Source organism: Camelus bactrianus, chromosome 10 (assembly GCF_048773025.1).
Source record: "Camelus bactrianus isolate YW-2024 breed Bactrian camel chromosome 10, ASM4877302v1, whole genome shotgun sequence".
In the NCBI taxonomy this organism is placed as follows: domain Eukaryota; kingdom Metazoa; phylum Chordata; class Mammalia; order Artiodactyla; family Camelidae; genus Camelus; species Camelus bactrianus.
Genome location: NC_133548.1, coordinates 25861153 through 25877500, shown reverse-complemented (window position 1 = coordinate 25877500; position 16348 = coordinate 25861153). Strand labels below are relative to the sequence as shown.

The 16348-nt window shown below is 40.5% G+C and overlaps 1 protein-coding gene across 1 annotated transcript in view; it reads left to right on the top strand.

The window, feature by feature from the left end:
• ELP4 (elongator acetyltransferase complex subunit 4) overlaps window positions 1-13836 on the top strand; it is a 209652-nt gene extending 195816 nt beyond the window's left edge. The window contains exon 10 of the mRNA XM_045523771.2: window positions 13426-13836. Within this exon, the coding sequence (XP_045379727.1) occupies window positions 13426-13557 (132 nt within the window). The 3' untranslated portion in view covers window positions 13558-13836. The remainder of the gene's footprint in view (window positions 1-13425) is intronic.
• Window positions 13837-16348: the final 2512 nt, after the last annotated feature.

Below are 16348 nucleotides of genomic sequence, written 5' to 3'. Positions count from 1 at the left end.
TTTTTCTTGCTTTATTTGCTTCATTTCCTTTAACTTTATTTCCCATTATTCATGGAGAGGTTTTCTATCTAAGACTAAATTGATTCTCTGCTTACTTCTTATCTGTGAAGTCACTTCACCAGAGAGTTACTCTTGGAGTTATGTCCTCATCACTAATCTGTATCCTTCAGCTAGAGCGCTCGGTCTGGTGCTGCCCCATCACTGCCCTAAGGCATGGAGAGAGAGGGCTCTCGCTTTGCCCAGTCTGTTCACCGAGCTCCTTTTGAAATTGGTGAGGAGGGAGATCTGTGGAGGGGAGAGATAGATGTACCGGGTGACTATTTGAAACCAGTGTAATTTGTAAATTTGCTGTAAACTTTTAAGTGAGAATTGGCGGTGGGGAGTTTCCACAGTTTGCATACTTTCAGAAATCAAAAGGAAGATGGAAGTTTTCTTTTCATTTCATTTCCAAAATGTTTTCTTCTGAATTTTAGCAAGATTTCAGAAATTAATTAATCTATAGACTTAAGAGAAATTAAAATATTCATAACATTGTTATGTTTATTTATATGTATAAACAGGCATACACACTCATATACACATGTGCATGTGTGCGCACGCACACACACACATACATACAATAGCACTTATCAAATAATACTGCTTAATACCACCTGGCTGTGAATTTAAGTTTGGAGCAAGTGAAATATACACCACCTGGGAGAGTGTACCTTTGACCATGAGGTGTGAAGAAAATCACTGCTGTAATTGATCCTTTTCACTCATTATGAAAAGTTTTTATACTGCCAGTGTAGAGAGAGCCACATTTCATTTTGTCAAGCCAAAAGTCTACCTAACTGCCTCTGTGTAAAAGCTAACACAACATGTCAAAAATAATAGCATAGCCCTCAGTATACATTGAACTGGTGAAAGCAGTCAGGAACAGTTTGGCAAAGACAAAACAAAGTTAATTTTTGTATTATTTCCTTTTTCTTCACATTCATACCAGGTAGACTTTGTCAAATACCTATAGTAACACAAGAACTTGTTCATGCAGGCAGAACAAAATAAAATAAGATTAAAAGCTCCAGGAAATCAGCCTGCTTCAAAAAACCATTAGAGTGTGCCTATCCCTCAAAGCTTTACAAATGTGTTAATTGTCATATTTCAGTCATGTAAATATGTTTCAGCATAAAACCAAGGTTTCCTGTTATAGAAGCACTGCTATCTGAGGGTGTGGGGGTAGGGAGGGACGAACAAGGACTAAATAACAGACTGTAATGAAACCTGCCTTTGGGCAGCACATGCCTCAGTTCTGAATGCCCAGAAATACTTCGCAGTCGCTCTAGGCTGCCTAGCAATGGGGATTTCTAATTCTGGCTAGCTTGACAAAGTAAATACAACTATTGAACATAAGGCAGCTCCTAATAAAAAACAACAATTCCCCCTTGTAAACACCTACATTTGGCCCCATTAAAAATTCTTTCTTCATACCCAGGAACTAGCAGACCCTTAAACGCGGGGGTCTCCCAGTAACTAAAGAGCAGTTGGGAGATTTAATGCTGTGGGGATGTTGTACATTGCCATTTCCACCGAGCCCTTCATACCCCATCTCGGGGCTTTGTGGAGCAATGTTCTGCATACACTGTAGGGCATTATGCAAACAAACACATTGGCCATTATGCTCCCAGGACTCATTTATGGACAGCCAAAAGGAAATCAATATATGTTCATATATGTACTATACTCGCATACAAAAATAGGTGGTTGAAGGAGTGTTCATCCAGAGCTGCCAAGGTCTGAAAGTTATTTAGTGGACTGACATTAGTGTGGTAACTTAGGCAGTTATCTGACTTCAGAATTCTCTGATCCCTGCTTTTTCACATGTTAGAACTCACCTATTCCATTAGCTATGTATCAGTCAGGCCTCTACCAGCCCCTCAATTAAATAGTGGGTCTGCTACAGTTCCAAAAATCTCTAGGATTTAGGGATCAGCCTTGAGTTTACAAACACATTTATCTGCTAACAGTTTACTGAGTAGGAGGTTTCAGATTATAGTAAGGAGCAAACATTAGTTTGATTTTTAGTAGACAAAGACAAAGAGATTGTTACCTTTTGCCCCTCCAGTGTCGTTCCCATATGCTTTAAAAGAAAACATGGAGGTGGGAGAAAAAGGATTTCTCATATAATTAGTAGTTTGAATTGATTTCTAAAAGAAGTTTTTTCCTTTTCAAGCTCCACATTCAAATCTAAAAACACTGTATGTTCCTAAAATATTTTACTATTCTTAAGCCACCTGGCTAGTAGTACCCAAAAATACTGCTCCTAAAATGTTTCCTCACTTGTCTTGGGTAGAAAAGGGGCCTCCGGGACAAAACAAGCTTGAAGAGCCTTTCAAAATGACAGTCTGTCCACAGGAAGACCCCAGTCTTCTTCCACTTACCACCATAGCAGCACCAAGGCCCTAGATCTCAAGAGTCTCTCAGCTTGGCCCTGCAAAAGCTTAATTCAAATTCTACACACTCTGGAGCTTATATGCTCCTGCCTGCATTGTGTGTTCCAGAGCCCGAGCAAGCCTTGGGTTAAGCAGAGTTGGAGACCAGTCAAAAGGTTGCCAGAGTGAGAAGCCCTGCCATGGTTCAGGAAGGACGGAGGGGAGGGAGTCCGTTGGAGAGCTATGAGGAGTCCCGATCAGGCAGTGATGCTCACTCAGCCAGGGGATCGCAGTGGCCACATGTGACTTATCAGCCCCATTCCTTTATCCCATGGAAGAGCTGATGGGGGTTGGGGGAAGGCATCTTTCACAGTTTCTTCTGTCCCAGTTCAGGTAACAATTAATTACCTAAATGTTTTTTTTCAGTCCTGCCTATGTTAGAACATTAATGAGAATAAAATGTGCAAAAGAACAAAGGAGAGACCCAAAGAAAAGAAAAAGATACTGCCTTTAGTTTGTGCAGAAAGTAAAACCATTTTCAGGAAAGTTCTCTGGGAATAATCTAGTTTATTCTCCAAAGATGTATTAACTGAAGATAGAAAGTAACGTGACCACCACCCCCCCCCGGTATCTTTAATGTCTGAAAGTTCAGGAACATTGGTACTGAAATATACAGCAGCATTATTACTGTGGAGTCCAAAAGATTCTGACTCACATTTTAAGAGGATTAAACTCAGCAAACCATCCTCACAAACAGCACTGCCAGAGTCTCTCCTCCACGACCATTTCACACAGAGCCCCAACCCCTCCACCTGGCATCTTCCCATTGGGCAGGCATGAGGTTGAGAACCACCACTCCCCACAGGAGGACGGTGGGGTGGGAGGACACTGTGGGTCACTCAGTGACTAGAAGGTCTTTCCTGAAGTGGAAGAAAGAGAGATCTAGAGCAGCCTGTGTGCACCACGTTTCGGAAAGCTCTGTCTTTAGTAGGATTCCATGTTTACAACAATTGTTTTCTGTTATTGAAAATATCCATGTATGGCTTTGTAAGAAAATGGCTGAAATCATAGAAGTAAGTTTACATCACTCCCTTGCTAGTCCTAAGTGCTCTAAGAATTAAATTCAATCACTTACCATGGCTTACAAATCCAACCCAATCAGATACCTCCCCACCAAGTCAGACTTCTAGCCATGGCTGCTTCCCTGTTTGGTGACTGCTCCAGAAGAGCTGCCCTTTTTTCCACCTTTCAAACATGCCAAACTTATTCCTACCTTAAGGCTTTTGTATTTCATTCCCTTTGCCTAGAAACTTCTTTTTCCGGGTCATCATTGGTCCCATCTTGGGTCAAATGTACTCTCCAGAAAGGCTTTCACCAATTAAAGTAGTACCCCCAGCCAGTACCACATCACCATGTTGCATTTCCTTAGAAGACCTCACTCTATCTGAATTCGCCTCTCCATTTGTTTGCTTTCCTATATGGAGCTGCCTCTCTTTGAGTCATTAAGTGTCTATGTCCCTTTCTGTGGTTGTTTTTTGAAAGCGGGGGTCTTGCCTGTCTTGTTCACTATTTTACCTCTAATGCTTAGAAAAGTTCTGGCACATAGAGTTGTGAGTAAGAACATGGACTTTGAAGCCAGGATGCCTGAGCTCCAGTTCCATTTGAACATCCTGAAGTTGCAGTGTCACTCCTGCTCTTTTCAGACTTGGTCGCGTGCTCCACAACTAGCTGAAGGGGCAGCTTGGAAGTGAAGTCTTTATTCAGGATGGCCATGAATTCTCAAGTTCTTCTACTAAAGGGAAAAAGGAGAGTGGGTATTGGAGGATAATGATCAGTCTCTGTCACAGTCCACAACCCTTTGGAACCCAAATATCCATGCCCAGCCTCTTCCCACACACTTACCTCCTCTTCAGTGGGGAATCCTCCTGGCTTGAAACTGCAAAACTTCTCTGTCCTGGCAGTAGAGGACTGTCACCTGGTTTGTGGGCCCCAGTTCTGCTCTCTGGAAGGAACTCCCTTGTCCACAGTCCTCTGTATCCCTTTAGGAAGTTATTCCTTGTCCATTATCAGTGATGGCTACATAAAATCCCTATTAGAGAGTGTGCCCTTGGGGGCTGCACAGTGTTTATACGCCCACTTATTGATAGATCAGGTTTGTGGACCTAAAATTTCTCTATGGGTTGCATAATTGTAGGCTCTTGACCAGATTTGTAATTTGTAGGCAAAATAACCTCCTCAGAACTTTAGAAGGTTCCCAGTCGATTTGCCTCCCTTTGGTTCACAGCCAAAGAGATGTCTGGACATAGTTCTAGGATTCAGCTGCAGGAAACGGATCACATCAAATAATTTTATGCAGTCAGTAAGTTTATACTAGAGAACTGGGAGCTAATGAAGTAACTGGAAGGGCTGGAGGACCGTGCCACCAGACTGGCCTCCAGGGAGGCTGCTGCCTCTACCAAAGTGAGGAAGTTGAGGACTTGGGAGACTGTCACTGGATCTCTTCATGGAAAGTGCACAGCTCCGTGGCCACAATCTCAGGGCTCATCAGTCCCCGCTGCCACTGCTGCCAGTGCTGCTGGACCCCTGTGAAGCAAGTCACTGGACACTGAAACACTGCGCCGGCCTCTACTTCCACAGCTGCCTCTCTGCCCCTGTGAAGCTGTTGACTAGTCTCTTGAATGCTGGGGGCGGGGCGGGGCGGGGGTGGGGGGTGCCGCTGCCACAGTGTTTGCTAATTACAGTAGTAAAAGCAGAAGAAAGATAGCACTTGCTTCTCTTCCACCTTCTAAACTAACAGAGCTGCATCTGACTAGATAAGCCTAATTCACACCTGTCCAGCCTCCTGCCTGCGGGCGGGCACGCCACAGGGCGGCTGAAGTGGACACTTGTCCACCACGACTGTTACCTTGTAAGACCTGAGTCTTATTTTCTGGCCTCTTGGTTCTACCTATACCCTTCTCTTTCATCTTACTGGTAAGTAGCCTGAAGCCATCTGAAGTAGTCAGCCTGAGAGGGAAGGCAACACCCTTAATCTGATTTTTGTCTCTGAGCTGGCTCCCATTTTCTGGCCAGCCTCTTAATGAGGTATTCCACCAAGGCTTAGGGGCACAGACATCTGTGAAGGTTGTGCTCAGTGTGCAGTTGCAAAAACAGCTGGGCTTTTTCAACCCTCTGATGCCCCAGATTACCGAGCTTTCAGTTCGGGTTGTGAGCTGCAGACAGAGCACCTCCTTGAACAGAGCTGTAGTCCCTCTCCCTCTTCTTGCAGGTTCTGTAGTTCTAGCCTAAGTTCATTTCTCGTTTGTAAATAACTTAGCTGAAAGTGGCAAGAGGCCACAGACACACCAATGTTCTGAATTTCTCCAATGTTTCGAGTAGAGCCACTGACCAGGAGGTATAAGGTTTGCCTTCCAGGTTGTCACAAGCATAACAAGAGGCATCAGCTTTTCAGTCGGCAACACTGTCCTCACTGCCCACCTGCCAACCACTCAGCCAACCTAGATTTTGTCTGTAGAGCTTGATCTATTTTTCAGGTACCAAATTCTCTATAAACAGAATATAGGTTAAACTGTTATTAAAGAAATTCATAAATGCAGTGGCTTAAATAATATAGAACACATACCACATAAAAGCCCATTTCGGTGACCTAGGGCTCTTTTGGTGGCCAGATGGTGTCAGGAGACCCTAAACTAATTCTGTCATTTTGCTGTGCCCTCCTCAGCCCATAGCTTCCATTTGAAGGTCCAGGATGGCTGCTTCAGCACCTGCCCTCAAGTCCGCATTTCAGCAAGTGGAAAGAGGGAACTTTGGCTTGTCCCTAACATTGTGGAGCCTAGAGCAGAAAGGCAGATAAAGGACCATGTTATCATATGCCTCGATATTTAATAGTTATCAAGCCAACAAATCATTAAATATGCTTTATCTTCCTTCCTTCATAAATACACCTTCCTGGAAAACCGAGTTTAAATTCAGAATCAGGGCTCCACTCCAGAACATGGAGTCAGAGGAAGAACTGGCCTTCAGCCCACCTCCTTTCTCTCCCCACCCCTGCCTCCTTCCCACCCACAGCAGGTGGCGTGATCCCAGCCTGCACATCCAAACTCTGTCCATGCTTCTCACCAACAGCCGTCCCTTGGCTCTTTCTGGACCCCAGGGTGTGCACACGGAAAACACAGCTCACCCACGGAGGACAGATCTGGGGAAGAGACCATCTGCACAGGGATTTCTGAGGTTCTGAGTACCCAGAGTGTGTCCTATAAAGAAGGGGACAGGCTCTAGGTGGGCACATCCCCTTCACCCTGTTAATTCCTCACTCTGTGAGAAAGGGTGGACCAGGGCCCAGGGTGGGGGCCCTCTTGCTGGGGTCAAATAGCAAAGCCAAGGGAAAAGGGAAGAGAATGGCACCTCCCCCTCTCTAAGGATCTGACCTTGAACTTAACCATCACACGTCTGCTCAAGATGAAGTAACCAGAACTTAATCACTCAGCCTCATCTATTGGCAAGGGAAGCTGGGAAGTGTGGCTTTTATTCTAAGAGGCCGTGTGCCCCACTAATATTCAGAGATCCTTTTACTCGCTGCAAAGGAAGAGAATAGATATTGGGAGTAAGCTAGCAGTCTCTGCCACAGACACATGCCTTTTCACAAATCACACTTTTGTTTAGACAAGTGAGTTCTTCACAATCTGCTTTGAGAGGTGAGTTTGGAGACAAGACAATACTGTCAGTTATAATTGACGGTCAAAATAATTGCACACCTGAGCATTTTTCAATGGGCAGCCAATGTGCAATGTTCCAACTCTGAAATTTTGTCTAATTTTCAGATCAATCAGGAAGAACCAGATGATTTTTTTTCAAAGGATATAGTATGATTATGACATTCAATAAAACAATTTTAATCTGAACCCCTGAGAATGAATTGGATCTTATACAAACAAACAAAACTGAAACCTCAAACCTGACCATGTTTTAGCAGAATTTTTTCCCAGAAATATTTGGTCACCATCAAATGTACACTTACCAATCCAGAAAGAGCAAAAGCATGGTTTTGGCATGATTTTTGCTGCCCTTTTCATATATAAGAGTAACACAAAATTCACCAAAATTAGGCAAATGCATCTTCTACATTGTAAATTTTTAACCAGATGTAAAATAATTACAATGTAACTGTGTATTTTAATAATGTAATGATTACAGAATAATATAATCATGTAAAAATATAATAATATACTATTATATAACATTGGTGTTTTTTTTTGTTTTTTTGGTTTTTTTTTTACAAGTTGAAATAATATTCTGATATCTTGTGAAGAAGGGGTAGAGTGCATGCTTGGCGGGCACAAGGTCCCGGGCTCTATCCCCAATACCTCCACCAAAAAAAAAAAAAAAAAATCAAAGAAAGAATGAAATCTTGTGAAGAATTAATAGTGATGATAAATACATCAAAGCCTGCTTCATCTGTTTCCTCTCCTCAGCCCTCCTCCTCCAGAAGGAAATCGCCCCCAGAAGGAAATTGGTCTTTCCAGAAAGGAAATATGTTCTTCTTATGATATAAAAGAGACTCTGAGCACTACTTTAACGCCTGCCCTCTGGGCTGGTAGGGGCAACAGGTGTACATTTCCTTGATCAGAAACTAAGAACGGAGCCCCAGGCCGACTCAGCAGGAGTTCACACACTGAGTCAGCGCTTCTGGAGGGCTTTGCTGTGACCCTTCTCGAAACTGTGGCTAACTACTGGTTGTGTCTCAGTACCCATTTGCTCCTTCTTCCATAGTAATAGAGTTGCTGAACATTTTCACAAGTCTTAAAACATTTCCCAGCCTCCCTAGCAACCACTTGTGGCCATGTCTAAGTCCTGGACGTGAGTGGAAGTGATGTGTCCAACTTGCAAGTGTTGCCTTCTTGGCCCCTTCTTCCCACCAGCTGAGCGAGAGCAAAACCGTCAGTCTCGGAGCTGGAAGTGGAAGCTGTTCGTTGAGGATGGCAGGCGAGTCCTTCCAGCTCGGGATTGCCTGCTCTGGACTGTAGAGTGGGAGAGAAATACACTTCTGTCTTTTTTAAGCCATTTTTGGAGCAGGTCAGGATGTCTCTGTATTATTATCTTAGCCTGTAGTCATTCCCTGCCATTCAGAGCAGTGCCTCATAACACAGAATGTTTTGTTTTGTTTTGTTTTTAAATGGAGGTACTGGGGATTGAACCTAGGACCTCCTAAGCTGTGCCCTCCCCACCAAACACTTTTGAAACTTGAGTGGAGAAACTTCATCTTCTGACATTTCCTTTATTAGTTATTTTGTCAGCAAGAAAGACATGTGCAAAAGATAGGTTTTTTTAAATAATGGGCCCTGAATTGCCCCTTAATACAGCCTTGCGTGTTTTTACTGGCCCAGATGCCAGGCACCTGACAGGCCCCATTTTCACTACTGCCTTTCTAAGTGTGAGGGAAATGTGTAGACTTTTTAAATCTTTCCAGAAGCAAGGACTATGAATGCAGTTTCCTTTTATACTTATATTTCTTTACAACACTACAGTAGAGGGCAATACCCAGACTTAGTGATGAGACCTACCGGCTAAGTCCGATATTCTGCTGCTGTTGCTTATAATTATATGTATTTTGTTAAATTTGTAGATTCATTTCCTTGCCTTGATAAACTCACTGGTTTTTATCTTGTACCATATGTATTTTTGTGACCCACCTCAAGTGCTGTTTTGGAGGAAGAAGAGGTATAAATAAATTAGTGTAGTACTTCATAATTCACGAAACGCTCTATATCTCATCTGATCCGATGACAGTCATGTGAGGGGAGGACTATTCACCTGTGATAGAGGAGGACACTCGGGCTAGACAAGTGCGGTGACTTCTCTGAAGTCACACTGAGAGCGAGTGGCTGAAGGAGGCATCAGACTGTCACTGGCTGCCTCTGTGAAGGGACCAATGTAGAACGTATAGGTTCTAAAGTGTTTACAAGTTTTAATTTAAGTCAACTGTGTTTTAAAGAAATAAGAAAAATTTGTTAGGAAATATTTTGAAATATTAACACCTATTTCTGTGACTGTGAGTAGTGGAAAGTGACTTTTCAGGAAATGTCATAAATTTTAAAAGAATGAAAACAAATCTCTATTCCTTTGTGAGGGGTTAAAATGTACTACATCAATTGTTTTCCAAGAACAAACAGTGCCTGGTGATTTGGTCTTGGCAAAATATGAAAAATATAAATTGATTAAACTTATTTTAATGGGTATTTACCAGCAATTTGTCTCAAATCCAGGTGTACTCTAGATTCATTATCTTGCCCCTTCTGTCTGGGAACCGAGCACAGGTCTGGCAGGCTGGGAGGAAAGGAATTAGGAAGGGAGCTGGGGAGCCAGGAAACCCAATCCTGTGTGTCTATAGGATCAGTGCAGTTGCTGACTCGAGAAGGAACAAAATACAGACTCTGGCTGAGCCCAATAAAGAGACAGAGAGGCCGGCCGAGGGGAAGCACCTTCGTCCGGCTCAGCGTGGAACTCCTGGAGCCTCAGAGCAACGCGCTTCTCCTGCTGCTGCTGCTCCATTACGACCCAGGGCTGCACATGGGCCTGAGGGTGCCTTTGGCAGGAGCTCCCCGATCCGCCACAGCAGCCTGCCAGCCTCGCTATTTCCCACCTGGTACCTCTGAAGGAAAGGGTCCCATTCGTCCAGTGGGATGAGTCGCTGTGAAGCACCCAGGCCCCTGCAGAACCTTGGGAGTTGTCACACCTTTCCCAGGTCCCTTTGCCTACCTAGAAATCATCATTATAGACAAGGCATTCATGGAAAAAACAGGTAGCCAGCCAACCAGCCCGATAAGCATCTCCTGCCTCAGTAGCACAACCCCTTCCTCCCAGAACCTGGGAGAAGAAAATCAGGTGGGAAAATGTTAGCTCAAGATGTTAGATGTGTTTTCGGCCCTGGTCTTAGAACCCCAGGTATAAAACGAGAAAGATTAATACCTTGATTTGGTTTATAAGCTTGAAAATATACCAGATTTTTTTCCATAGTCTGATTATTATTGAAACCATTACTTGGTGAAACCTCCAGGTCTAGAAGTTTATATACCTCCCACACACACACACAGCCTTGCAGCTTTAGTCTAAAGGAGGTCACCGTGCTATGCAGAGGATCTTACAGCATGTTTTTTCAGAAGACAGATCTGGGGTATAGCAGCATCTGAACGTTTACATGTCAAGTGTGTAAATGCTTTGGAAGCCTCAAAGGGAAAGTCCCTGACACACCTGGCAAGCCTGGAACCTGATCTCTCCTTCTTCCTCCCTGCTTCACATCGCACTGACATGGTGCACAGGGGGAGGCTTAGAAAGGGAGAAAACAAAACCCACTGCTTGAGAATTTAGGCTGCATAGTAAGCTTGTTCAAGTAATCAGCAAAAGCTGGCGAACTCACACATAGATCCACATGTTTCCCAGAGCCATCCTTGGGCTTTTTTCAGAGGACAATAGTGTGCAACGAGCTTTTACAGTGTAGCATTTGGTTAGAAACATTCAATCACATCACCCCAAATTTTTGTGCTGAGAAGTTACACACGGATGGTATTTGACTTTTCTTCAAAGCCATTCAACCTGAAAGATTTCCAAGCATGTCACAGGTCACATTTAGCTACTTTTGCTATGAAGGGCTTTCAGCCAACTGGCTCAAACTCATTGCCTAGAGAAGCAGAGGAAGAGAAATTTTTAGCAAATAGGTAAGCTCCTGAAATAAATTGTATTATGCTGGTTCTGAATAAACTTCACTAGCTTCCTCACCTAGATTGTCAGAGCAGTATGCCCCTTCCACCAAACACATCTTAAAGATGTATCAGTTCTACCATTAAGGAAATCACCATTTCTAAGTATCAGAATCCAGTTCATTATTTAACACCTAGCTCATCTCCATGAACCTTTTTCCTGCCTCGCTGGGCCCCACCATGATTTCTGCTTTGTCTCTGCCTTTCTTGTAGCTGTAACTTGGACTACTCACCATGAGGGTCACCTGTGTGCTCATCTCATGCCAATTACTAGATTGTAGGACAGCACGGAGTATAGAAGGTGCTCTGTTCACATATCTTTCCTGAATGCCTTGCTTGAAGTAGAGTCTAAATATTTGTTGACTCCAGTTGACTTCCTAAACAGCCTAGTCACCATCTGACCTCATCTTTGGGAGGTCCCATCAGAAGTCCACACACACACACATTTTTTAATGGTGAATTTTCTTTAAGTTTCAGAGAGCCTTCAGATCATGCATGTATCCTAGTCATTTTTCCTTTGCTCATTAGCAATAACTCTAAGATCTTAAAGAAACATTAAAATTCAGACATATAGTTAAATGTCTCTTTCCCTCCTGCTGCCTCACGTGAACATCGACAGTTAACACTACAGAGACATTAGTAACCTCAGACTTCAGAGCCACACGTGTCTTTTAGATTCCTGAACTTTCACACTTTTCATTTCTACCTGAAATCCTTTCTGAAGCAAACTAAGGTCTGAAGAAATGAAAGAATTATTTAAAATGAAGGAACAAATATGTCTTTATTTGAGCTCTTTTTCATTATTCAAGAAATTTTAGACATTTAATGACTTAATAAGTGACAGGCTGGGTGCTAAGGATACAAAGGAACAATACCATGTTGCTATATGGATATGATAGCCTTTCTGGACCTTTCTGACATCTTCGTTGATCTGTATAATAGTGTCTTTCATCCTCGATATATTTGTCTCGGCAAACTGAAACCAAGGCAGAATATTTTCATCAATTATTTTAATAATTTAAAATATTTTGATCCTCTGCACACAGCTTGTGTTTACATGACAATAAACAAGCCTTTTATTAGGAAAGAAAATAGCCAGAACATATGCTGCTGGATCATAATATTTTGACCAAAAAAAAAAAAAAAAATGGTTTTTCCCGTCTTGATTTTTTTTCGTATTGAAGGGAGTTTTCAAATGAAGGGTTTCTGGGAGGTTGTCTCCAGGTCAGCTTACCTCCTCCAGGCTTCGCTTAGTCGGGGGATGACCCCAACCCACCCTATGTATCTTTAGCCTCCCACACCCACTCTATCTCACAGGACAAATGTGTCGTTTGAGTTTGGATTTTCATGAAACAAAACATGTGGGCTGGGAGCACTGATAGTTAAAGGAACTGAATAGAGATCCTTGTGAAAACAAAAAAAAAGTTCTTTTGAAATACGAATATTTCTCCCTAATTACAGTAGCTGTCCTGTAATCATGGTTGGTAACTGGGTCTCCTTAAATCAGCCTCTGTCTGCAGAAAAACAGTTTAGATGGGGAGATGTTCAAAGTTACACTGTACTTTTAAACACATGACCCAACACAATGCATAGAAATAAACTTACCAAGACCTGTAGCACATGTTATGGCTGACTTTTCTGAGCATGTGAAAAATATTGACCCTTTGATTGGTATAATTTTTTTCATTATGTCAATATGAGATGTGTCTATGAAAATTGTTCCTTAAATAAAGTACAGGCTTGAAATGAAAAGGATCAGGTCAACTTAATAGACAAAGGGAAACAAGCATTTGTGGGAATCCATAATTGCTGAAAAGCTACATTCGATTGAAAAGTACCATTTTGGAGCCCCCTGGCAAAAAAAAAAAAAAAAAAAAAAAAGGCAATACAAAGCCAAAAAACAATCCTGCCAGTATTATGTGGTATTTGTTAAATTATGCTTTTTGTGTGTGCATTTGCATGTTTTAATTTCTACGTAAATAAGAAAAATCTTAATACATTTAGGTTTGGACTCTGGAAATATTCCACTAAGATTCCTTGTCCAGTTTCTGTAATGGCTACAATTTGTAAAATCTAGTAGGAATAGGATGTGATTATAGTGGGCTTCACTGTGAAGAATTGTTTAAGCAGGAATTTTATATGCAAGACTAAATGCTGATCAACAGAGCATAATATTGTATCCTGAAGTGTGCTAGCAAAAGCAGAATTAATTATTTTTTTTCTTCTTTCTTTCCCTCTCCTGAAATCTTCCGCCATAGCGACTGCATTTGCCTCCAGACTTGTCAGACACAGTGAGCCGCTCGAGCAAACAGGATCTGGCAGAATCCGCCAAGCTGCTGGGCCCAGGCTGTGGCATGATGGCCGGAGGCAAGAAGCACCTGGACTTCTAGTGACTCCTCCTTAGTCATTGCAGCAGAATTATATGACACTCTAATTATGACTGCTAATAGCTTATGTAAATATTTTTCTTAACGATTTGACCCTCCAATCCTTGAAAAACAGTTAGGATTGCAATATGAGGCCACCGTTCTTCATTAATTTAACCAACTTTTTATACAGAAACAGTACACTAGAAATACTTTAATTTTAAAATTTTGTTTTATGTTCTATCTAGAGAAAACAGATAATTTTATTTTTAAATAAAAGCAAATAAAATGTCAGAAATTCAAGATGCCTTACAGTAGTCACTGGTGTGTGTGTATTTAAGGCACTTAGCTCATGGTGCATGTTACAGCAGGCAGCATATAAAACATTATGAAATTCAAAACTGTATATGAAAAACATATTTTCTCTTCATTTCTGAAAAAGTTGCTTCCCACCAAAAATGCAGGGATTTTTTTTTTTAATGAAAAAAATTTGACCGCTAATATATGAAGACTATAGTAAAATGAATTCACATTTATGCTTCCTGTTATGAAATCGACGAAGACAAAATAATATTGTGGTATTAAGACTCCATTATGTGATATCACTTATATGTGAAATCTAAAAAAAAAAAGACAAATGAACTTATTTACAAAACAGAAGCAGAGTCACAGACATAGAAAACAAACTACTACCAGGGGGAATAGGGGGCGGGAAGCGGTAAAGTGGGAGTTCAAGATTTGCAGATACTAACTGCTACATATAAAACAGATAAACAACAAGTTTATACTGTATAGCACAGGGAACTATATTCAATATCTTATAGTAACCCATAATGAAAACGAATGTGAAAAGGAATATATATGTATATGTATGACTGAAACATTGTGCAGAAATTGATACAACCTTGTAAACTGACTATACTTCAATTAAAAAAAAAAAAGAAAAAGGACAAAAAAGGAGACTCCATTAAAGACAGTCTACCACAGTAGTTAATAAATAAAAGAACTTGAGTGATAGAAAACATTGACAAAGAAGTTGATGGTCTCTGTTTAATACTCCTAAACAATTAAAGTCAGCACTATGAAATTATGTCAATAGACATAATTCAGAATTGAAATTCAAACTGACAGCTACATTCATGCTAGGATACTACGGAAAAACACGTATTGAAGGTTGATGAGAGGTTGTTTACAAAACGGAGATCTGAGACAAAGTGTAAAACTGGAGCTTACAGAGATTCGCATTGCATCAGGTAAACCCTTTGCTAATTATGAGCATTGGTTAGGTGTGCACATTTATAACCATATAAACAAACATATCTTTTCAGACATATAGCAGATTGAGCTAGTTTTCATATAAAGCACTCATTTTTGAGTCATAGTTCCATATTCTCAAAGCTTTTGGCAAAAAGTAGACAAAAAGCAAAAGTTTAAAAAGTAACTTGCATATTTAAGTAAAGAGTCTCAATTTTTAAAAAGCTGTTTAACATCCGTTAGGAAAAACTGAATTTCCAAAATACACTTTCAAATACCTTAGACTTACTTTGAAGCAGTTATATGTAGCACTTTTAAGCAGTTTGCTTTTAATATACCACAAATTATACTTTATTTGTTCTTGACAACATTGTAGAAAACAAAGACTAGGTTTTTAAAACTGTCTAACCAATATGATGAATGTCAGTCACTTAAAAAAAAACCCACTGTAGCATAAACACATACTGTATACAGCTTTTATTCAGAATTGGAATAATTGAATCAATGACAGTGATTTGCCAGGATGTCAAATCTCTCCATCATATCCTGTCACTACCAGTTTATTTTTTGTGATCAAAATCAAAAAGACAACTATTTTGTCACCCGCTATTTCATTAGTACTAAAAATCAGGTTTCTTCTATTTTTTTAGAATGTCTGGTTTATTTTTTTCACTTCTTTTAATTCAAAAGACACAAATTCTTCCCCATTTTCTTTTCAAAATAAAGTTTAAGAATTGATCTGTCAGTTAAAATTAAAGGGCTTTTGTATTAAGCAAAGGTGCTCTTAAAATTTAAAGCAACTTCAAAAAATCAATTTAGTCCATAGATAATAAATAATATGCAGATACTCCACAAAAGCTTTGCTATGTCTTTTGAAAGCATTATGAACACTGAATAAACTAAAGTGAATATTTTAGTCAGGTTATTATTTTAATAAACCTAACCTTTTTCTTACCATGTTGTGATTCACTTTATACAAACACAACAGGACAATTACATAGCATTTGACTCTGAAAAGGAAATGGGAGATATGAAAATGGTCAGATATGAAAATTGCTTGTAAAAAATAATAGGTCATTGATTTACTACCCTGGCTACCATGTCTATAAAATTAACAGCCAATTACTAGTTAATATATGCTTTGCAAATAGATAAATACTATAAAAATTGAATATGCATATTTGAACCCTTATTTTAAATATAAAAGAAACTTTTCAAACTCAGTAAAAGTGCATTTTGAACAATAATAGTATCTGGGCTTTCCAAAAATCAGATCCAAGTTGTTCTGACTCACTGGGCATGCTTTGTAAAAATAAGCTACTGGACAGGGATGTATATTTATGTTTTCCGCTGATAAAAACCCACTCTAAAAATGTGTTTTCTTTCCTTCTTTCCTTCTGGAACCATTATCAATTCTCCATATGCTACTAACCTATTACATAAAAATGTTGGTCCTCAGTAATGCTACTGTAGGTTTACAAACCATTCTGACATATTATGAAATATACAATCTCTTCACAGACCTTTTTTCAATTATCAGTTTGTCTCGAAAATATTTAAG